Raw genomic sequence first — 24,085 nt, 5'->3', positions numbered from 1 at the left:
AGATGAGAGAAGACGGTGGCTAGAACTAGGGAGGAGGCAGTGGAGTTGGAGAGAGGGGGATGCGTCTGAGAGAACAGTGGTACGTAGAGTTGGCAGGATTTGTCAAGCATGACATCCCTGCGAGCACACCCTCAGCTGTCACACTGTGTTGTCACCTTTGGGCATCTGGCAGCTCTGGCCCATGTGTTGTTTCCGCCCTGCTGTAGGCAAGTAACCACACTCACTAGAATTATGTGGAAGGGAGGGAGGAAGGGAAGAAGGGGTGACAGGTGGGATTCTGTGAATTCGTGTCTCCAGATTCGGTGATGCCTATTCCGTCTGCTGAACCCCAAGCCCCAGACTCACCCCCCACCTCCGGGTTTAGGTTGTGTTCCAAACAGTTGTGGTTGCCGGAGCAGCTAAGTGTAAACAACTTTTCTAAACAGCTGAGGTATTTACTGGTCGTGGATCCGGATATACCGTAAGTTAGAACGTGTCCCCCTTGAAAAACAACGGATAGCCAGAGAGCCAGGCATTTAGGAAGAGCTTAATAAGTGTTGCACAAGTGAGCAGATGTTTAATCTGCTGTTAAAACATGAACATTAAGAGTTGCCAGTACACCTGTGATGTGTTTTACTAAAATCAGACAAAAACCTCCTAGTTGCAGACTCCCTTCATTCTCTATGTGTATCTCATAAGTTCCGTGCATGGTACTTTGAATATAGCCTATTTCATTTTGTTAAATTGTCCAAACATCCTGCCCACAAACAATTAGTAAAGTGCTCTCCGTAGACACAGAATAAAGACGGTAAAGAGACCTTGGATTCTTCTTTCAAACTCCATTTTAGTGACTGGCCAGCACTCATTTAAAATGCTGTCGCTTGGCCAACTGGACACTTTCCTGCTTCTGTGTATGGGGTCTCTCCACTAGAGGTGACAGTGTTGGGGTGCCAGTGTCATCTTGGCTCCAAGTCAGCACTAAACAAAAGGTGCCCTAAGAGAGGGCACCTCTCTTGGAAAGGTGTGTCGGGGCCAACTACCTGCTGGTAAGGGTTTCGTGTAAATTGGCAGGGAAATCTGCCAAGGATACCTTTCAGCTCAGTTCCAAACCGGCTGCCAGATTTTTCAAACTAGTTTGCCCCTTGCTTTGGACACTGCAGAGGCTCTCCGGCCGTGCGTGGCAGTGGGCCCTCCCCTGCCACCCCTGCGACCACCTGCTCCACCCCCCTCTCCCTGCGGACCCCCCCCCTTCACGGACCCGGCTGGATCTATTAGGAACCAGAAAAACCCAAAAGCCCAGGGCGTCGACTTCGCAAAGCGGCTCAGCGGGATCAGAATGAACTTCCCACGTCCCGAGGGTCCAGCGTTCGTGCTGGAATCGGGGGTTTGTCGCGGGAGGAGGGCATGGTGCCCGCCGCCCTGCGCGCCTCGGGCCGGGTCCCGGGCAGCCGCGTGCACCTGGCGGGGGCCCCCCCGGGGGGCGCACCTGGCGGGGGGCCCCCCGGGGGGCGCTCCTGGCGGGGGGGCGCCCCTGGCGGGGGCCCCCCCCCAGGAAGCGCACCTGGCGGGGGGCCCCGGGGGCGCACCTGGCGGGGGGCGGGGCTGGCGGGGCGGCTCCTCCCCGGCAGCCAATGGGCGGCGGCGGGGGGCGGGGGCGCGGCGGCCCGGGGCGCGGGGGGCGCGGGGGGCGCTCGCGGCAACTTGAGGCGGAGCGGCGGCGGCGGACGGGCGGCGGCGGGCTGGCTGCTGTGGTCGCCGCGCCCGGGCCGCCCGGGAGGCCACGGCGGGCCTTTGTCTGCAGGTGCGGGCGGAGGTGACGAGCGGGGACCGAGGCGGGCGCCGGGGCCCCCGGGACTAAGGCTGCGCCCTCCGCGCTGGTGGCGGCGCTCAGCGAAGTGCAGGGGCGGGGAGGGGCGAGGGGTGAGGGCGGCGGGCGGGGAGGGGCGAGGGGGCGCGGGCTGCTGGGATGCTCTGCGCTGGGCGTCTCGCTTGCGGCCCCTGGGTGCCAGGATTGAGTAAACGAGCGCCTTCGTCTCACAGGCCCTCCGGTGAGTCTTACATTTGTGTCTTCTTGTCTGTTAACGGGTGAAAGAAATCCTGGCAGCACCTGGGCAATCCAGTTTTTGGGTTGAAACCAGTGTTGTTTGGTGTAGAAAGACGGCGCATTTGCGAATGATTGTAGTCCTAGGATTGAGAATATGCGGGACTCCCATGTGAGAAGATGTTTCAAGTTCCCCAAATGTAGAAAATCAGCCAACCTGTCACCTCCTTGCTCTTGGCAATCAAAAAGGAGTTTTTGGTGTTTTTTTTTTTTTGTTTTGTTTTTTTAAGAAAAGCGTGATGGAAATATTGCGTACAACATTTGACTGGATTCTGGGGGAGTCTGTGCCTTCTCTCCATTATCTGTTTCCCTGTCCCAGTATTGTGACCAGGCACATCTATCTATCGATTCCCTAATTAATGCATGGCTGTGAATCTTCATTACTGCCTTGGGTAGGAGAAGGCGGAGGAGCAGGCAATCCCATTAGTCTTTTTCTTTCTTTTTATAACCCCAGACGCAGCCTGGTTTGACTTGAATCCTGAATGGTGGGTTGTGTCCGCTTTCCCCGTGTTCTCTTTTTGGTTTCCTTAAACTATTGGGCAGTTTCTCCTTCAGCCTTACTCCGCCACAAAAGCAGTTTGCAAGTTTTCTCCCTAAAGTTCAGAGCTTTGCCACTGCCTTTCAGTTGGTACTGCTTTGTGAAAGGAATTATTTGGTGTCCTGAAGCCCTTCCCAGGGACTTAGAAAGCATAACGTATTGTGAGGAAAACAACCGTTAAGTCCCCGTTTTGTCCATAATTCTGTAAAAGTTATTGATGGTTGTGTTGTCCAAGATGAAATGTAAAGGAAAAGCTGAATGGGGGAAAGACATAAGGCATCAGCCGTTATCGTCAAAGAAAAGTGTCATTGTTCTTGGCTCAGCGGTGAGTGAGGCTCAGAGTGAAGGCACAGGCTCTGTGCTGGGTGGGTCAGAAACCCCACTTTTGTGACACCTAATGCGTTAATGAGTTCCTCTATTGTTGTAATAAGTCCTAACTTGTGAGCAATGGGGATAATTTATTTAATAAGTATTGAACACCTGCTATGTGTTTAATAAATGCGACAAGTACCTGCTTACTTTCTTGGAGCCCACATAATGCTGTCAGATGACCCATTTCAGATCCTTTGAACTGGAGCACACCTGAGAAATAGTATGGATAAGACTGAGGTGAGGCAAGAGGATGTTGCTGCAGGCTGCCTCTAAAGGTCTGCTGAGCCCAGGGCTGTGGATGCACACCACTGAGGTCAAGGTCACCTCCTCTCCAAGGGTGGAGGAATGTATTAATCAGATGGTCGGTGGTTCAGTCTTTCTGCACTTGCATCTCTTGACCGTGGATACCTCTCAGAGGAGTCTGGAACTGCAAGGAGGACCAGAAGTTGAGATCTAAGAGAGTTTGAACAGGGATGTTGTTTATTTGGATGTGATCATTCCAGTCTGTTTCAAAAACTATCAGTCGTGCAGCCTCCTGGTCTCACCTGGACAGCTTTAATTTTGAACAAACCCTCAGGGAAGTGAATTCCATTTGGTACCACTGACTGAGCAAAGCTTTTCATCTGGCCACGGTCTCCCAAGTGTGAAGAGGGGACTCGTAGATTTAAAGACCTGGGACACAGTTGGAAAATCCCCTATTTACTCCCTCTGTACTTTTCATGTGTTTTTTTGGGGAGCGGGGGGCAGGGTTGCCTTTCTTGGTTTTTCTTAGAATGTATTGATGATATATAACTTCTTACTCATCTGGGTTTCCAGACTTTAACACACATCCCTGTTACATGAAAACATGCTAAATAGTAGTGTAAATTACTCTTTCCTAAGTGCCTCTTTTAAACACAGCATATAATATTTTTGAGAAATTCTTAGACCTTTGGATTCTTCTAATCCTAATATAGTACCTGGCCTACGTGGCTCTCCATAATTGAATTGTTGAGTGGGCAGATGAATTAATATAGATGAAAATACTTCATTTTCTCTTTGGAGGGTTTAACTATGACCATCACATGTACTTGGCATTTATAGTCTCTAGATTATCTTGCTGTTCAGCAGATACGGAACGTCTGTGTTTCAGGCATCTTGTGAGGTACACAATGAATGAGACGGACAAGGTACGAAGAGGCAGGACACAGGCTGGAAGAACGATTTAGGAAGCATGATGATAAGGATTACAAAGCTCCATGAGAATGGTCAGTTGCTCAGAGAATGCAACAGAGTAGTTCAGTGGGGAAAGGGGTCACCAAGCGGCATCCATTGTAGGAGGTGACATTGGAGCTGAACAAGAAGGCTGAGAAGAAGCCAGGCAGGTGGGGAGTCAGTGGAGAGCTCTGAGGAAGAGGGATGTGCAGTGTCTTCAAGGATCAGAGCAAAGGGCAGCATAGCTAAAGCCAGGAGCAAGGAGGCCTGTGGTATGCCCTGGGGCAGAAGAGGTCGGTGGGGACAAGATGATCTGGGGCTTTCAGGCTGTGGTCGAAGGTTTAGGTTTTCTTTTTGATGCCATGAGAAACCTTTGAAAGGTAATAACCAGGGCAGTGCCATGACCTAATATTTTGTAAGAAAAGATCTCAGTGAATGCGGTTGGGAGAATGGACATTAGGAGCACAAGTGGAAGCTGAGGAACCAGCTAGCAAGTCCCACTCCAAGAAGAATCAGAGTTGTGGCAGAGAGAATGAAGAGAAGTGGGTTGTGGAGACTGAATGGGCAAGACTGACTATAACAGAAGTGGAAGGGGGAGTATTCTAGGACACCCCCTGGATTTTTAGATTCATTGTTGATTTCTGTTTGAAATCCACAGTAAAAGAAATAAAGCCTGTTTAAGGACAGTTATTAAGCAACAGAGCAACTCAGTTTCAATTTCTGTTGTATCAAGACCTCAACTTAATTTGGGTTTAGTCTCCATTGTGGGTGAGCAGACCTGTCCAGTGGAGTGCTGTGCATATAGCCATTTTTCCAGGATGTTTTCAGCCTTATTGCCCTGACTGTCCTTCTCAACTGGTATCAGACCTTCGAGCATTTTCTTTTTTCTGTCATAAAAAAATAAAAGATCAACATAAGAAAAAAGACAAGTTTTAAGCTTTAATCCATATGGAATTAATCTACCTTTGCTCCAGTTTTATAAGAAACCTTTGATAATTGCATTTGAAGTTACCTATTTCACGTGGAACATTCTTCAGAGTCCCAACAACTGATGTATTGTCGCAAACAAAATTTGTTCCAAATGTATCTCAAATCAGAAAGAGTAAAATTCCTTGGGAACCTTGCAGAAAAATCACTGAGCACTCTGTGAGCTAGTAAAGCCATTTCCTTGTACCTGTAAAGTATGGAAATGAAGTCTCTGACTTCTGATGGGATTTTTTTCTGCACCCTCCCACTTTCACATTCACAAACTCAAAAGCTTATAGTCTTTGTCAGTTAACTTTGGTTTTGAAACCAACTTTGGTTTGGTTTTGCAAAAAAAATACCGATGCAGAAGATACTCCTTCCGTAGTCAGAAGTTGAGGCTTGAGGAGGGGTGGAAGTGACTGGGGCAGCCAGCCCTTCTGACCCAGATGCTTGGACTAGTCACCCTGGAACATGTAAGCTTGTCTGGGGATGAATAAATTATGACAGTTGAAATAATTATGATCGAGGAAAAGCAGCCACAGAGAGCACAGTTGACAGTTGGGGCTGCTTTGGCCTGCTTCTGTCATGTTAGAGCGTGCATCTGTCTGCCAGGTTACATGAAAAGGCTGTTTGCAAGAAGTCCAGTGTGATTTCTGCCCCCCTGAGTTCCCCTGCTCCACCCCCCCTGCTAAAAACACATTCACCGCCTGCATGCAACCTTTTTGAAATAAGAGGTTGAGGCAGAGCTGCACATTGACTCTGACTCTCACGCGGGGTGGGGTGTACGTGTAGGATTTCAGTTGAGCAAAAGGTGTTTTGGGTCCTGAAGAAGCTACAGATTGGAAGCGACTCTTATTCCTGCATCTGGATGGAATGGTTTCTAGGTGGCTTTGGAGCCTGTCATCTGCAGCAAGCATTACTCTAGTGTCTTAGGGCTGCCGTACAGATTTAGTGTGTGCTTGGTTTAATGCTCTGCTCTTACCATCTTGCAGTTCTTCATTTCTTCACACGGAGCCTCCCCTTTTCATTTTGCACCAGGCTTCACAAATTGTTTAGCTGGTACTGATTTCAGTGTTTGTCTATATAGTACGTCACTCCCTTGAATCAGGTTGTCATCTAACCAGGGTTTTGGCACTTTTTCTGGAAAAGGCCTGATATTGAATATTTGGGGCTTCGAGGGCTACATCATCTTCATTGCAGCTACTGTTCCACAAGTTCTGTTCTCCTAGCACAGGAGCAGCCGTAGACGATGGGAAACGAATGGGGGTCGCCATGTCCCAGTGACACTTTATAAAAACAGATAGGGAGCACGGATGATCTGTGATCCTGAGGTCCTGGTTTTTCACCTCTGATTTAAAAGATCGATGTAGGGGATCCCTGGGTGGTGCAGCGGTTTGGCGCCTGCCTTTGGCCCAGGGCGCGATCCTGGAGACCCAGGATCGAATCCCACGTCAGGCTCCCGGTGCATGGAGCCTGCTTCTCCCTCTGCCTATGTCTCTGCCCCCCTCTCTCTCTCTCCCCCTCTCTCTGTGTGTGTGACTATCATAAATAAATAAATTAATTAATTAATTAAAAAAAAGAAAATTGCTTTAAATAAATAAATAAATAAAAGATCCATGTAGAGCCCCCAACGACAGCTGAAAGAGGGACCTTGTCCTTCGAAAGTAAGAAGGTTCGGTCGCTTTGGGCCAGCAGTGGGGTACTTCCGTGACAAACTAGTATTCAAACACCCAAGCCCACACTAAAGCTTCTTCCAGGTGGTGTGTCTATTCCATTTGTTAGATATGGACAAATCTGGACAATAAAAGGGCGGTAAATTCAGGCAGTAAAAACAGAATGCTATTGTAATGGGATTGTGGTTTTTAGTTGTTTTTTTTTTAAAGATTTCTTATATTCGTTGGAAAAGAAAAAAGAGGCTGGAACAAAGAGACTAGTTGCATAGAAAAGGGAACCTTACTGAACAGGAAATATGGATATTCTTTCAAATTGTATCAGAAAGTTAACTCCTGCTAAGATCCCTCTGGAATGCTCTGGGATGCTTCATGGTATATAGCTCTCCGTAGGTCCTCTGTCTCGGTATATATGGAAATGTGTTGTCTGAGGTCTTTTTCCTAAATGATAAGCAATGGTTTATTTCTTTTAGAGTTCAAACATAAAGAAAATTATCCAGGGAGTTGATAAGTCCCGATAGAAATCAATATACAATGAAAATTTATATATTGATTTCTTCAGGAGCAGGGGAGCCATTTTTCCTTTAGACAAATGTTCTGAAGAAGGAATCTAGTTAGGGGCTCTGGAAAACACTGTTGTTTCTGCTGGAGATGATCAAAGTATAGATTTGCCTCACTTTCAGATAGAGTCACAAGAGATTGATAATCTTTTCAGAACTCTCCTCCTGCCGGCTCACATGAAATACGTTTTATTAACATTGTTTCAGATTATATAAAAACCGAATATGAGCTAAAGTCATTTTTTAAAATGCCATCTGCAGTAAACAATAGCAAGTGAAAACAAAATGCAGCCAACTCCCGGTTATTCCCAGCATCGGTACCTTGGGTTCCTACAAAATTATTAGAAGTAAGGGCGGGGGGTGAGGAGTAGTTCTTTGTGTACTCTATTTAGTTATTTCATTCATTCAAAAATATGTATTGATTACGTGGCACTGTGTGCCAGGAGGTGGTGAGTAAACACAGCAGGAAGAGTTCCTGCTCACACAGATTTGACTCTTTTCTGGGGTAGAAGCAAGAACAATAAAAGAGAGTAGTTTCGACAGCTGCAGGTGTTGACCATGACTGGATAGCCCAGAGTGCTTTTCTGGATGTGATGACAATAAGGAGGAATCCTCCAGAGGAGACCTGGGTGCAGAGGCGACCCAGGCGTTGGGAATACTGATGACAGAAGTTCCAAGGTGGACACAGGCCATGTGTGTTTTGAGAACAGAAGGATGGGAGTGTGGCTGGAGCCCAGCAGGCCATGGGTGAGGCCGAGAGGGAGGTCAATGAGATGGAGTCCGGGAGAGGATCAAAGCAGGGCAGCAACAGGATAATTGGCTGCTGTGTAGAGGACGAAACCCTTAGCCTTTGCCTGGGAAAGTTGTTTAGACTGAATCAGAACACTTGCCCTTTGTCACCAGGTCCAGCTGTGGTGGAAACGAAACTCCAAGAGGATAGAGAGAGGAGCAGAGACCTGAGACCACCTCTCTTCCCCGAGGGGTGGGTCCTGAGGAGAGCCCACTAAGGGGGAGAGAGGCAGGCTCAGTCAGGTGCTAGGTGCTCTAGAACCACACAACAACGGAGAAGAGACCAGGCAAGGGGACCTGCTGGTTCCATTTGTGGATCTACCACCTTCTATTGGTGAGAGTGTTGAGCCAGTTAAATTCCTTGCATCTTGGATTCCTTGTTTGTAAAATAGGTTGTGATGTTCTCCTGCAGGATTATTGTGTGGCTCGGCAATAACGTGCATCGAGAACAAAGCCTGGGTGGGCAGCAGGTTCAATAAAACAGACGCTGCCATGGTGATTTTGTTAGTGTTGTTGATGTTTATTTTTGTTTCGGTATCACCAAGTTTACAGAGTGTCAGGTATACTTGTATCCAGATGGAAGTTTCCAAAATGCAAATGATCAAATGTCTTGGCTCTTTGTGTTGGCTACACTAGCACTCCTGTCTGTGCAAAGAAATGGGGATTGGCTATGTAGCGATAGCCTGAAATCCTCTTGAAAATTTAGGAACAAATTTAAGAATGTGCCCTACCTGAAGGAGGCCCTCCATGTGACTGGGTGCATGGAATTGAGGGGAATTCACCCACAGACTCACCATGGTTCTAACTGGGAGTCTTGTCTATAACTTGCTGGTACTTCATGCCTTAGTGACACTTCTCGCATGGAAATCACTTTTCCAGGGTAGACCTGTCTTCTTCCCTGTTCTATACCAGAGTCAGAGAGGATGGAGCCTTCTGGGTATCAAGTTTTTGTTTTGTTTTTTTCCACCTGTACTTTCAGGAAGGAAGCCAGCCCATGGTTTCACAATTCAGGTACAATTTACATAATTTTGCTCTTTGATTATGCCCTAAACTTTATACCCTGAAACCGTAACATGGCATGAGTTATTTCTCCCTTGAGACCTAAATATAAGTTTATGTATATGTATTCTCTTTTCATAGATATTCAGAGAAGCAAGGTTGTTTTGTTGTGATGGTGGTTGTTGCTTTACTGTAATACAGCTCAGATGAAAGCAGAGGCTTGTTAATTCTTGCTCACTTCAAACATGGACTTTAAACACACACACACACACACACACACACACACACACACACCAAACTCATTTCCTGGTTGCTCTCAAATATCCCTTTTTCCCTCATTAGTAAGCTGACTGGTAACTATTGTGTTTTCTCTCCTGTGGCATGAGAAAGTCCTTTGTTTAGAAGAATGTGCCTTGAATTTCAATAACCTTACACCACTTTAGATCCTCATCTTCACACTTACTCCTGTTGGAACTCTGACTTGCCTGCATCTGCAAGTTAATAGGCCGTGTGGGCCTGGGGGGGCAAGAGCAGGGAGGTGGGAAGGGAACTAGCTTGCAAAATCAGGCACACTCATCAAAGACAGGTGCCTATGTCACCGTTTGGTCCTGGGAAGGACAGATCCTTTTCCTGAGCTGAATTCTCTTAAACTCCAGACACCAGATGGTAAATTTGCATAAATCCAGAATTCAGTTCAGTTCAGGGAGCTTTTACCTGCAGGATATGGATTCTAAAGGGGTCTTGAATGAGTTCCAGGGATTCTTGAACCTTCTCCCCATCCTGCTAGGGTTTGTGCATAAAATTCATGCACATTTCTTTCCGGGGTATTTTCATCAGCTTCCGAAAGGTTCCATGATCCAAAACAGGTTAGGAAACTCTGCAAAACCCCTCTTTGTCCACAATTGGTTAGCGCACTGCTCAGCATGCACACCGAGCCCCACATTGTGCCATCACACCATGACCCTTACATGAATTAATGAGTGTAATCCCCCCCACCCCACCCCGCAGAACTCCTAGGGGGTCCGTGCCACTATTATTCCCATTTCACAGATGAATAAAATGAAGAACAAAGAGGCAAAGGGCCTTGACCAAGGGCAGACAACTAATATACGTCAGGGATAAGAAAGAAAAAAAAGACCTTGAAGCTAGGGGGAAAATAGCGAGGTTCCGGAGTTGATGTGAGAGCTTCCATGACATAAAGTTTTATAGCTGTTGCTTCATTGTTGTGTGGATAATGCTGGTCTGTGCTGGTGCTCAAAAGGCTCAAAAGCCCCCCAGTGTTGAAAGGCCAGGCATCAAAAAGTAGCATGAAACCAGAGTTCTGCAAAAATGGAGTGAGAAGCACACTGGCAAGTCTTTGCTATGTACGTGCTCGGTGTGTGAAAAGTAGAAGGCCCGTGAGTTGCATAAGAAGTAGGTGGCCGTGCCGGGGACGAGGAGATGCATCCTCCTCCAAAAAGCTGGAACAGACATTGTCATTCTGGTGTGCTGTTTATTTTGAGGAATTTCCTATTCGTTTGGATGCCCGGTTACACATGCCAAGTAGTTCTGTTATTTCAGGCTTATTTTAATGAAAACATTGCCAATTACTCCCACGTTCATTTTCCCAAGAAATCGCCGCCGAGAGCATACTGATCAAGCAGCCCTTGAGTGTGTGGCTGGTGTGGAATTAATCCCGGTTTAATTCTTCCGCGTTTACAGCGAGAGGGGAGCAAGCGTGCGCCTGACTCTACATTTAGCTCGCTTCGCTCTTCCTGCTGCAGAAGCCTGGCTTTGGGCTGATGTTTGCTTCCTGGCAAATTTATAAGGTGTTAAATCAGTGAAGCAGCTGCCACTTTGACTCTTCTGCATTTGTTGAAAGACATTTCAAAGATCTCTCTGAAGTCCCTACTTATGGCTGGCTTTTACTTCCACACTCAAATCAAGCAGTGTCTATTAACCCCAAAAGAAGGAACCTTGTTAAAAGTTGGCAGTGTCATTTTTCCAAGTTCTGCCTTCAGGGAAAAACATTGTGGCTACATATTGATGCTGTTTCCTTAAGTGGATGAGAAGTAATGGACCTGATTTAAAATATCAAAGGCTTCAGGGCAGCTGGGTGGCTCAGTGGTTGGACAGCTGCCTTTGGCCCAGGGCATGATCCCCGAGTCCTGGAATCGAGTCCCACGTCATCGGGCTCCCCTCAAGGAGCCTGCTTCTCCCTCTGCCTGTGTCTCTGCCTCTCTCTGTGTGTCTCTCGTGAATAAATAAATAAATAACCTTTAAAAAAGAAATAAATAAAAATATCCGTAATTATTATATTCAAAAGAAACAGACTGTATTCTCAGGTCTCTGGATTGAAGGTAATCAGGCAAAGTTTTTGTTAGGAATAAAAAATTAAAAGCATTTAGTATAAATGAAAAGCACGCCAAAGAAATGCCACCAGCTCATCCTTTTTTGATGTAAGAGTCAAAACATTTTAGCAAATCCTTTTCTGATAAAAGTCTGAGCACCAGGCAATTCTTAAACCATCTAATCTAAAATGAGAAACCAAGACTCAGAGAGGTTAAGAGACTTACTGAGTGTTCATTTAATATGAGACTAGGATCCAAGTCTTTGGATCCTTTGGTGATGATCTGAAATTGCTTCTGTAGACTAATTTTGACAGAGGGACATGAGCAGGAAGTGACTTCCCCTCGTTCTGTGGCGAACAGCGCCCATCAACTCTGGGAAGATGGCCGTAATATTTCCCCCAGTGGCCTCCTGTCCAGCAGAGACATTTTACTTCCAGTGCCTGCCCAGCATGACCCAACTGAGACCTGAAACCATAAGATGACTTAGTGATGACAACTACAATGAAGCAGTTTATTGCACCGTGTTATGTACCAGGTACTCTTTTACACACACCATCTCATTTAACTTAATTCCCACGATTACCCAGAGCCAGGTGTCCTGATCCTTTTTTCACTGACAAGGAAGGAGGTTTGAAGGATCACATGCACCAGGTAACACAGTGTGGCTGGCACATAGAGGGAGCCTGGGGAAAAAAAAAAAAACAGGATAAACACCCAAGGGAACATGGCTGCCAACTGGATTTGAACACGGTTCTATCTACATACTCAGTGTAAAGGACTTCTTTTGAGAATTGTCAGCCACTTTATCCCCCTATAAAAGTTCACAACCCAAGGAAAGGAAGAGAGGTTCCCCTATACATCTGAAGATTTACATATTTATTTATTTGAGAAAGAGCAGGAGTGCAAGTGCAGAGAGGCAGAGGGAGAAGCAGGCTCCCCACTGAGCAGGGAGCCTGATGTCAGACTCGATCCCGGGACCCTGGGGTCATGACCTGAGCTGAAGGCAAAGGCTTAACCCACTGAGGCACCCAAGTGCCCCTCCCATGTACATGTAAAGCCCCAGGTTCTTTGCTAGATCCTTTGCCCCGTCTTGAACACCTGTGCATTGTAACCGTCCGGGTCATTTGGGTGACAAACCATGAGGTGATGCTGAACGACTGTAAGACTAGTGTTAGAGAGTCCTGCAGACCTCCAGTCAAACCCTGATTGCACCATGTCCTAGCTGTGTGACCTTTGTCAAGTTCTTCAACCTCTCTGAACTGGTTTTCTTTTCTATCAGTGAGAACAGTAAAACTTACCTCGTTGGGTTGCTGTTTGGGCAACACGGAGCCAGAGCTCAAGAAAAAGGATGGCTGTTGGGGGTGTCACCCTAGTACTCATGTATGTTCTAACCTTGCCACCTGTGCTTTGGGGTGCGCTTTTCACAGGGCTCTGGCTGAAGCAGCGAGGTAGATATTTACCTATTGGTAGGACAGAAGTCACACGTGCTGATTGTATAATATTCAAACAAATGTGTTAAAATCCTCCACAAGCCCCTCCTCCAGGTAACAGGTGACAACATGGATATTATATTGTTCCAGATTTCTTACTGTGTGGATATCAAAATACTCAAACCTTTGCTTCTCGCGAGTCCATATATCTGCGAGTTGCATTGTGTGCCTGTGTGGCTCCCCGCACCTAGTAACCCGTTGTCGTCATTGCTCTGCCTCAGGATGTACAGCCCGCCTCTCTGCTGTATGACTGTGGTTCGCTGTGTGACGTCCCTGCTGTTTGACCCCCTGACTTTCGCTCTCATCTCTGCAGGGCCGTGCGGGCTGCTCCGTGACCCTGGCCGCGGGGCGCCCCCAAGAGCAGGTTTCTGTGACAGCTGGGTTTCTTCCTTTCCTTCTCGGTATCCGGGTGCTCCCTGCCTCTCCGGTCCACTTGCTTTATGGTCACTGGCGTGCATGTGACCACCCTGGGGACCCGGTGGCCCTCAGGCCCTTTCAGATTGGCTGGGACAAGATCAGAGGGGTGTAGGGAGCACTCCGGGCTGGCTGAGAGTTTAAGTGACTTCATTAGGGTCACCCTGCCGGCTCAGGGAGTGAATCTTGAAGCATGTGGCCCCAAGTTGCTCTGCACCCCACTCCCCTTCCGCTCCTCTCTTCCCCGGCACATCTGATCCCTCACCCGGCCAGCCCTCCCACGTCCCATCTCTGCCCTTGACCTTCTACTGTCCCTGCCCCCTCCTGCTCTGGGGCCTCCTCGTGATGCATTTGAGTGAGAGGACCGAGATGCTAAAGTTGCAGCTCAGTTAGTAGAAGGCCAGAAGTTAGTAAGAACAGGTAAGGCTGTCTCCACGTCATCGTTTCTGTACATTTTTTATTGGCAGCAGGTGGAGCTGGAAAATGAAGACGCGCGCCTTGCCAGTGTTTACTGCAAACAGTTTCCTGTATTTGACTGTGATATTTTAAGCTTGATTACCTCCCCCGGTTGATATGTTGCCTCTAAACTCAGCTGGCATCTCTTGGCTTCATCGTAACGTGGCTCAAAATACACACTTCTGTGTGACAGAGCACAGCTAAAATCAGCCCCCAGAGGCTGTTCGTCGCAGCAAAGTTGGGAAGCAAAGATGGGATGTCGGGGCTCAGAGTTGCTGTTAACGGGGCTGTTGCATTTCCTGGATGCCGAGTGAACGCTAACGTGCTGTTTCTGCTCTGTTCCCTCATGCCTGCCCGGATTCAGAGAGAGGTAACCAAACCGATTTTCATTTCCCCCCCCTCGTCGGTGTGCTTTCCTCATGCCATGTTGCTGCCACCACAGCCATCGTTGTCTCCGAAGGGCAGAGTTTGCTCTCCGTAACCTTCTGTCATCGTCATTCGTGTGTGTCCTCATTGAAAACAGAGCATGGAATTGCAGCCTGGTCCCTAAGCCTCTGCTGTGCTTGACCCTGGGGACGGGGACGGGCAGGGTGATTGGGTAGGACAGGCCGTGGCCGTGGCCGCTCGCTGGTGGCTGGGAGGGGCCGTGGTTAGAAGTGCTAAGGTTGCGTCCCACGTCGTAGAGGGCTTCTCAGTGCCCGGTAGGACCTGCTGAAGTTATGGATTCTCTAGAGTTTCGTTGGTGAGGGTGGCTCTAGGCTGAGCCCGAAGACTGACTCCCTTTCAGTCTCGATTATTAGCCAGAGCATCTGGATTCTTTTCCTCCCTTCCTACATCTGGATGAACCTGACTATGGAAAGGGTAGGACTCTGAGGCGAACGGCAGGCGTGTGTACCTCAGATGTTGTGTTCCCCGCCGGGCTGCGCATGTGGGCCTGCTGGTTTGGTTGCCTGGGGGCCTGCAGCTCTGCTCTTCTGCAGCTTTATCACCAAAATAAAGTTCTGACTGGGTGGGGGGCACTTCCAGGCTCAGTCTTCCTGAGGGGCCTCGGTTGGGAGGATCTGCAAACGTGACGGCCCCTTTCCTTACCTTTGAGGAGGCCTCTGGAGGCCGAGGATGAGGAACGTGAGCTCGTCCACAGTAACGGGAGGGCTGGTCGGAGGCATCGGTGAGGATATTTTCAGATGTTTTCTAATCCCTCTCCTCTGTATGTATTCCCGTCTCCTCCCCGGGGAGAGGTCGAGAGGTCGTGGCTCCGAATATTAAATTAACAGCGCGACTCTGTTCTTTAGAAGGCTGCGCATTCTGGTCCGCCAGAGCCACCTGGATTATTTGCAGGTAGAATTTCAAATCTGCTGTTTACACAGCTTATGTGTCTCACGATTCCCTGTGGAGAATGTTTACGCAGGTGAGGAGTTCCTGGGATGCCCTCTGAAGGGGCACTTAGCATCTGCTTGAGCTTGCCAAGGAGAAAGAGAATGGAGTTGACAAAGCTGGAGCCTAAGCTTTGTGAAGTCAGTGCCTGCTGATACTGGGTAAAATTTAAAAAACAAAGCAAAACAAAAAAAATCAAGTGTGTGTGTAACATTCTGGATTGACCATCTAAAAAGATGACTTTCTCATCTCCTTTCTTCCTCTTCCCACCTGCAAAATGAGATCTTTCTTTTTTGTGTGTGTTTGTTTAAATTCAGTTTGCCAACATATAGAATAACTCCCAGTGCTCATCACGTCACGTGCCCTCTTTAGTGCCTGTCACCCAGTTACCCCACCTCCCCTTCTGCAACCGTTTGGTTTTGGGGACTCCTTTTGCAAAGTCAGGAGTCTCTTATAGTTTGTCTTCCTCTCTAATTTTTCCCTTTCTTTATGGTGCCTCTCACTGTTTCTTATATTCCACATATGAGTGAAATCATATGATAATTGCCTTTCTGTAGTGACTTCTTTCACTCCATATAATACCCTCCAGTTCCATCCATGTCGATGTAAATGGTGGGTATTCACCCTTTCTGATGGCTGAGTAATATTCCATTGTAGGTATAGACCATACCTTCTTTATCCATTCATCTGTCAAAGGACATCTCAACTCCTTCCACAGTTTGGCCAATGTGGACATTGCTGCTATGAACATTGGGGTGCAGGTGCCTCCTTGGATCACTACCTCTGTATCTTTGGGGTAAATACCTGGTAGTGCAATTGCTGGGTTGTAGGATAGCTCTATTTTCAACTTCCTGAGGAAGCTGCATACTGTTCTCCAGAGCGGCTGCACCAGCTTGCGTTCCCACCAGCAGTGCAAGAGGGTTCCCCTTTCTCTGCATCCTCACCAGCATTTCCAAAATGAGATTTTCAAAGTACCATCAGAAGATCGGAGCAGTGAGGCAGAGAAGAGCAAACAGTGTTGAAAACAGGACTCTTTTCCCTCCAGCCCCTGTGCACGTAAAACAAAGTGGAGATAAAGCCGTTTGTCATAGAGGGCTAGACATGCAATATTTGGCTCAGATTTCTTTGTTCCTGTTTGTCATTATTTTGGTGTGGGGCCCGTCCTCCGTGGTAGTAACAACAACTGCAGTAGTAGCTTATAGCTTCTACAGAAAGATAAACCAACCGGGAGGCAGGGGTCTGTAGGTACATTTCAGAGAGTCTTACTATAATCCTATGAACTCAAATATTTACTTAAACATCTCTCATGGAGAAGGAGACAGAATTTCAAAGGGGGTCCTCTCTTTGACCTTTTCCTTATGTATAATGACAGCTACCATTAATCGAATGCCTGTCATGTGCCGGCCTTCACAAATTCCCAGCATCACGCAGCACGGATATGACCGGAGCAAACCCAGATTCTGTGGAAGGCATTGTCTTTTTGTGGAGCCCAGCTAAGGAATGCTAGCAGAGGAAATTAGGTGAGAGTGAATGGAAAGGAATCTCCTAGAAAAGAGGGGAACGAGTCCCTCCCCTGCACATGCCTGGGCTCTCCTGCAGCTAGCAGGCTCAGCTTCTCCTGCTTCTGCATCAGGAGGCAAAGCTCGATCCCACAAGCCAAAGTTGCAAGGAGGCAAGTTTCAGTTCATCATTTAGAAAAAAATATATATATATGTTCTGGCTCCCCGGGAACATTCCTGCGGTGAAACAGGCTGATTCGTTAAGTAAATAAGATCTCGTATCACTGAAATAGTCTAGATACCAACCTCTCCCGGCTTCTGTGGACAGGGCTTTGAAATGTTAGCCTGGCTAACCCCACTAAGAGGTCTGTAGGTGCCTCATAAATTCCTTTAGGGGAGAGAGGAACACACAAGCAAATGCCCTGTCTCTAAGAGGGTTGCAGGGGAGAGATCCAGGGAAAGGGTGAGTAGTTTGGGCTCTTTTTTTAATAGAACCCATTAGAATAAAGAATCGTTTCTTCATTCATTCCCTAAAGATGGATTAAGCCCCTGCAGGGCGGTTAAACTGCTGTTCAACTGGAAACAGTAAAAGCATTCTTTTGTCCTTGTTCCTTGCCATGAAGAAATTTGAGGCTGCCACAGAAGGTGTCTCAGCCCTGACATTTTTCCCCTGGCAGGATTGGAGGCCAGCCCCCTGGGGCAGTAATCAGCAGGGGGGACCAGCAAAAGGAGAGGAACCAGAGAGAGTGGGAAACACAAGGACCCAGTAAACAAAAGGGGAGAGGGAGTTAATTGCTACTGCTCTCTTCTGTTAGAGTTTAAGGAAGGGACGCAGGTAGGTACAGCTGTAAACTTGTCATTCCTGGTTTTTAAAGGAGACACAGTGATCCCCATGATCGCGAGAAAGGAATGGGGCACAACTCTGTGTGTGGGGAGCGGGGGCCTGGACCAGAGCCTCTTTTAGCAAATGGCTCCTCATTGAGCATTGTCAGTGGAACAAGCCAGAGCGGAGGACAAAAGCGGTGCTTGCACCTGAGCGTCAGGTGGAATGTCTCAGACAGACGGACATCTAGAAGAATCTGTTGGGAAAAATAGGAACTGTGTTCTGACTGGACCTCAGAGATCATTTGGGCTCTGTGGATGTAAATGAACACACCGAAGGCCTGGGGAATGCATGACCACTGGGTGCCTGGTCAACCAGGAGGCGGCATAGAAGCCCATCTGAGCCCATCTCAGCCGAGCTGTCGCCCCACAGCTGCTGGTGGCTCTGAGGAAAGAGGTAGGGAACGGGAGAGCCATAGAGGGCTCTGTAGGCGAAGGTGGGCCTGACCCTCACCCTCACGTGGATTCAGAGCCACCGTGGGCCCTGCCTGGCTATGTGACACCCAGTGGCACCTGGAGCTTTTCCTCCAAAATTCACATGTGTGGCCCTAGGCTGGTCACACACAACCTTTTAGGTTTGCAATCTCTCAGGAGCACTGTAGTCCCAAGGTTTCTCGTCCCCCTTGGAACACAGGAAGATCTCTAGAAAAGGTCAGATTGCTCTGATGTGTGAGCATAAGGTCTTTGAGAATCCTGACACTATTGGAAAAAGTCTCTCTGAAAGGCTGGGCTGGGCAACATCTTGGATTATTGTTGAGACTGGATGATGGGACATGGGGACTGTCCTCTACTTCTGTGTTTGTTTGAAAGGCCCCAGAATGAGAAGTTTAAGGGGAAAAAAAATTAAGCAGATATACTGTGTTCTTTTAACTCAGTCTCCTAAAGCTGGGACCCAAGCTCCCTCCTCCAGAGAAGAGGCCCAGGAGGCCAAGGTCACCACAGACCTCCCTTCTTCCCTGTCACTAAGACCGAGTGACAGGTCTCCTGCTGTTCAGCCTCTGCAGCCCTGGAGATTTCTCCTGAAACCCTCTTTTTTCAGTGCCTTTGGAACCAGCCTGTCCTGGGCTTCCCCCCCCCCACACACACACACACACTCTTTCTCTATCTTTCATTGGGCCGTCTGCCTCAGTGAGGCCTTTAAATGCCTTTCTTTTCCAATCCAGGCCTCATTTTGTCTTGTCTCATTCTCCATGCTCTCATCTGCTGCCCTGACTTCAGCTGCTCCCCAGATCCGTGTCTCCAGCCCAGACCACAGGCCCACGCTCAGGGACTGAGTGTCCTCCTGCTTGGTGGGCCTGGCCAGTGGGTGGCCCTCCAGCACCTCACACCCTCACACTTCCATCCAACCCGAGCTCATGAACTTCCTTCCTTCACCAGATCCCTTCTCCTGGCCTTGTGCATTCGAGGGCACTTAGTTGGCCCAGCAAGAGTCATTCTGGCTTTGCCCTCTCCTCAGCCCCACCCATCAGTCCTGCCAGCCATCCTTCTAGCACCTCCTTTCTGTCTGTCTCCTCTTACCCTGTTCTCACAGATGCTAACCTAGCCTGCTTCATACTCATCTGCTCACCTGGACATTGAGCAGCAGCCCCCAGTCAATGTCTCCCTTGACTCACTTCATCCCACCTAAAGAAACTTTTTAAAACACGTATTGTGCAGGGTCACATGCCATATTCCGAGGCTCTGAGGGCCAGGCTGTGTGTGTGTGTGGGGGGGGGGACACAGGTACAACCTCCCTGCAGTCCCACCGTGGCCCTTTGCCACAGTACCTAGGCGTATGCACTGGGCCAGCAGTTCTTCCGAATGCTCTGTGGACTTTCTCATGTCCATGCCTTTGCTCATGCTCACGGAACCTTCTGGGAACTGTCTGCTGCCCTTCTCACCCTGGTGAGGTCTGTGTGATACTTAAAGATGCACCGTGAATCTCACTGGACACCTGTACCATTAGACAGTGGGCTTCCTAGACGGAGCCTTGTCCACCTGGCACGTAATCGTGGCTCAGAAGGTATTTGTGGAAGGGAATGGAATATGTTTTTAAATAAAAATCTTTAATTAAGTCATAATTTAGTTAGACCATAAAGCCCCCTAGCAGTGATAAACAGTGGCTCAAAGCAACACAAATTTATTCTGCTACAGTTCTGGAGATCAGAAATCTAAAATGAGTATTCCAGGTATAATCATGGTTTTGGCACATCTAATGACTCCAAGAGAAAATCCATTTCCTTGCCTTTTCCAGCTTTTAAAGGCTGTCTGCCGGCTTTCCTTAGCTGGTGGCTGCTGTTCCTGTTTGTCACTTACTTAGAAGCAAAGTCCTTCTTTCCCCGTCATTGTGTCTGGCCCAACTAGATAAGTCAGGATAACAACCCCATCTCAACATCTTTTATTTGATCACCCTTTGCCGTGTGAGCTAACACATTCCCAGATCCTAGAATTGGGCTGCGAGCATCTTAGAAGGGTCCTGATTCTGTCTAGACCGCAGGCTTTTTCAGAAATGAGGTGCTGAAAAGCTGAGCTTTTGAAACAACCAGTTAAGCGATGTTTGGGTTTCATTCCAAATAATAATGAAATTAGATCAGACATGCATTTCATTGCACACAAAGGAGGTTGCTCAACTTGTCCATGCCCCAGGTCTGAAAGAGAGGACTCACCACAGCTTACAAATACCCGAGCGTGGGGCCTTCGGGTATTTAGCTTGGGCTCTGGACAGGTCTCCCATGCAAATCGCTTGACCCCTGGTAGTGAGGAGACAACTCCCATTTTTTCCTCCCCGGGGAAGCAGATAAAGCCCCTAGAGGGCTCGTTGCAGGACTCACTCACTGTCCCCAACAGACAGATTTCCTGCGTCCCGGATCTATTAGCCCAGTACCTGAAAGCGCACAGGAAAAGACAAAGCTGGGAAAAAAAAAAAAAAAATCCCCGAAACAAAGCCTTTGGCTGCTAAGCTTCTCCCTTGGGAAGATGTGGGTTCCAGATGGTTGCCTGAGGCATTAATCACTTTCCCTGGAGCCGGAAGAAAATGAAGATTAATAATAATAATTTTTTTAAAAATTACTCCTCGGGGGTTGTATAATAAAGAGCGGAGGGCGCGGAGCTGCAGTTTGCCAGGATGGGCCATTGCTCGTTGACCAGGGCTGGTGTCCTCCTTCCGGATGGTAGCTTTGCGCCGCAGGCCAACAGCGGTCCTAAAGAGCAGGCTGGGACTGGGAAGCTTACCTCATGGTGTATCACAGCCCGATAAGAACCTTGGGAATGTGTTTCTCAGCTCCTTCACTTAGAGATGAGGTTAGATGCCATGCCTGAGTTGCTGTAGCTCCTGGACTCAGGACTGAGACTAGAACTGAGGTTGCCTGAGTCATGATTCCTTTGTCCCTGGTTGCTTCCTACTGTCTCTGAGAATAGACACTCTGAGGTCTGCACAGTAACTATGAAAGGTAGGATGTGACAAGCTCTTATCCTTTGTGCTACAGAATTTAAATACCACAAGCGTTTAGACACAAGCAATGTCCTGGGGCACAGAGGGCCAAGCAGGCTTTTTTGAGTAGGATGGACCACAGTGCACCCCAGACATTACCGGGAGGCCAGTGGCCATGCAAGAGGACATGCCATGAGTCAAGACCTGCCTTTCTGGAACAGAGCAGAGAGCCTCATGGTTGGAACAAGGGAGCTAGAAGAGGAGGTGGGCCAGGTTTCAGAACTCTAGAAATCCAGATGGAGTTTGGACTTTGAGTGGGTGATCAGAGAACCAAAGAGGTTTGGCCTTGGAGAAATGGCAGCTGAACGTAGAATTTTGAAGGAAGACGGTTGTGTGTGGCGAGACACCACATATATCCTTTTAGGATCCATCTAGGAAAGAGAAGAACCCGGAGAGCTGGGGGCCAGAAACAGGACTTTGCTTGAGCGTGCTCTCCAGAAATGAGGCCTTCTCTCGTTTCTTATTTAATATGTTGTCTTGATAGTGGTTGAGACAAGAACAGAAAGGCCTCAGGAGCACAGGGTAGGACAAGACTGCTCACCCCTCAGTGTGGGCCCAGCTCTTCGCCCAGACCCATCCCTCCACCCACGGTCATAAAGCCCGTGGGCACCTCTGGGTGCAGCTTCCCCACAGGAAATTGGGATGCAAGCTGCAGGCGCTGTTCTGAAAGAGGAAGGACCAGTCAGTCAGGACCTCCATGGCCGGGTCTGGGGTGGGTATTGGGGTTGATGAGGCACATACCATCCTCACAGAGCTTCAGGGAGTCGTGGGGAATGCAGACTGTCACAGATACTGACAGAACCCAGGGTGTATGAGTCGCTGCAGCAGCACTGGGAAGGGTGCTCCCCCCAGCCCTGAGTCCCACACTGTGACCAGGGCGTAGAGACCCCGTGAGGCGAGGTGGGGTGGGGCCACCTGCTTAGACTGCCCCAGGGGTGGTGGAACTGGCTGGGGAGGACAAGTTCAGGACGTTTTCAGGAAGCCAGACATGGGGAGTTGGGGGGTGCTGGGGGGGTAGGAAGGCCTCTTGGTTCTAGCCTAAAGGACGCCAGCCGAGATAGAACATGCGGAAGGAGGAGGTAGGGGGGAGCAGGTATTGAAATCAGGTGTGGACAGGCTGAGGCCGAAGTGCCCCCGACCTGGAGCTGGGGTGGGGAGCCCCACTGCGCATGGCATGCGATGCAGGGTAGGCTTTTCTGGCCACAGCTTCACGATGTCCAGTTGCCTCCAGTGGGTAGACCCCTGTGCCTTCCCAAAGAGCCAAGAGTATCTTGAGGAAAGTGATTTTCATAGTCTGAAAAGACCACCAGTTCTTACATGAAGAGGAACCATTCAAAATAAATTCATCAGGGCAGCTCGGGTGGCTCCGCGGTTTAGTCCTGCCTTCAGCCCAGGGCCTGATCCTGGAGACTCGGGATCGAGTCCCACGTCTGGCTCCCTGCGTGGGACCTGCTTCTCCCTCTGCTTGTGTCTCTGTGCCTCTCTCTCTCTCTGTCTCTCTCTCTCTCCTGCATCTCTCATGAATAGATAAATAAAATCTTTTTTAAATAAATAAATAAGTAAATAAATAAATTCTTCTGCGGTTGTAGACACAATCTGCAGACCGTGTCCTGGCTTAACCAGCATATACAAGGAGATCATGGTGATCCAGATGCAGCAACGCGGGCATTTCTTTTTCTTGAGTACTTTGATCTTTAAACCATCGTCGTCCTCCGATAATCACAGGGAGGAATTTAGTTGCACAGCCTGGTTCTTTGAAGCCAGGTACTGTCCCAGTCGTTACCCTTGTCATCAGTAAAAGAGACAAAAATCCAGCGCCAGCTGCATGCTCCCCGAGGTGTGTAAGCTCACCTCGGTCGGGGTGAGCCACCCAACGGGATCTCACGGCCCTGATGGGCTCTCAGTCTGTGCTGTCTCCTATTGTGGCAGCCTGCCCGGTGACAGCCTCTCACCTGGCCCCAGCAGCTGGAGCTCTGCTCATTTTCCGGGCACATGTTTGCACATCAGAGCTTCTTGTTCTGCTTCCACTGCACCACCGTGTTTGTCTTGGTAGCACTCATGCAAATCCGTGCTCGTCTCAAGCCCCTTCTTGCTTCTATAATCATAATTGCTCTAGATAGAAGGTTCATTTAAAAAATTCTGTTTTGTGACCCCTGGGTGGCTCAGTGGCTCAGCGTCTGCCTTCAGCCCAGGGTATGATCCTGGAGTCCCGGGATCTAGTCCCACGTCGGGCTCCCCTGCATGGGTCCTGCTTCTCCTCCTGCCTGTGTCTCTGCCTCTCTCTGTGTCTCTCATGAGTAAATAAATAAAATCTTTAAAAATAAATACATAATATAAAAAATTTAAAATTCGGTTTTGGTCATAAGAGATTCCAGGAGCTCAGGACACTGACTTTGGGAAACAGTATAGTTACTCAGAGATGAATTCTTAAATCCCTGGAATTGTCCCTGTGTCCCAGGCAGCTAGTGAAGTTTATGTTTTGGTTCTGCCCACCGCATACCTACTCTGCCACCGACACGCTGGCCGCTCGCTCAGCTAACATTCGTAACTAGAGCGTGTGTTGCTAGAGGTCCCTTTTCTGATGTCCTGATAAATTCTGTTCGCACAGAGATTTTGCTTACGTAGCAAGAGACAAAGATACGAGGATTTTGAAATGTCACGTATTTCGATGTGACACACCAGCAAAAGCCATCGCCACAAGTCTCCACGAAATCTGTTCCAAGGTAAGGTGGGCCAGGATGCAGGGGTCCGTCCCTCTGTTTTTCTTTCTCTCTGCCTGAGTGGGGAAGGGGATGTGAAGGCGGGGGGGATGCTGGCCTGCATGTCATGTTCAGGGAGAAACGGGCAGACCATCTGTGTAGCCCCCTGGGATAAAGCACTCTTGCTCTCAGTGATGCTCTGCCTCCGAGATGAGCCGAGCCTGGGCCCCTCCACAGCTTGCAGGGTGAGCTAGGTGGACAGAACAGTGGCAGGGCTGGTGGGTGGAGATGCGTATCCCCAGCC

General features: G+C 48.6%; 1 protein-coding gene across 8 annotated transcripts in view; it reads left to right on the top strand.

Moving 5' to 3' along the window:
• Positions 1–24,085, top strand: part of APBB2 (amyloid beta precursor protein binding family B member 2) — a 378,025-nt gene that overhangs the window by 338,889 nt on the left and 15,051 nt on the right. For 7 of the 8 annotated variants that reach the window (XM_055326622.1, XM_055326620.1, XM_055326618.1 and 4 more), the window contains one exon: positions 23,691–23,805. In XM_055326622.1, the coding sequence (XP_055182597.1) occupies positions 23,691–23,805 (115 nt within the window). Of the gene's footprint in view, positions 1–14,094; positions 14,229–23,690; positions 23,806–24,085 lie in introns of those variants that run through there. The other variant, XM_055326623.1, reaches the window with a different exon arrangement.

The sequence above is a fragment of the Nyctereutes procyonoides genome, unplaced genomic scaffold, assembly GCF_905146905.1.
Source record: "Nyctereutes procyonoides isolate TBG_1078 unplaced genomic scaffold, NYPRO_anot_genome, whole genome shotgun sequence".
In the NCBI taxonomy this organism is placed as follows: Eukaryota; Metazoa; Chordata; class Mammalia; order Carnivora; family Canidae; genus Nyctereutes; species Nyctereutes procyonoides.
This window is presented reverse-complemented; position numbering and strand designations above follow the sequence as displayed.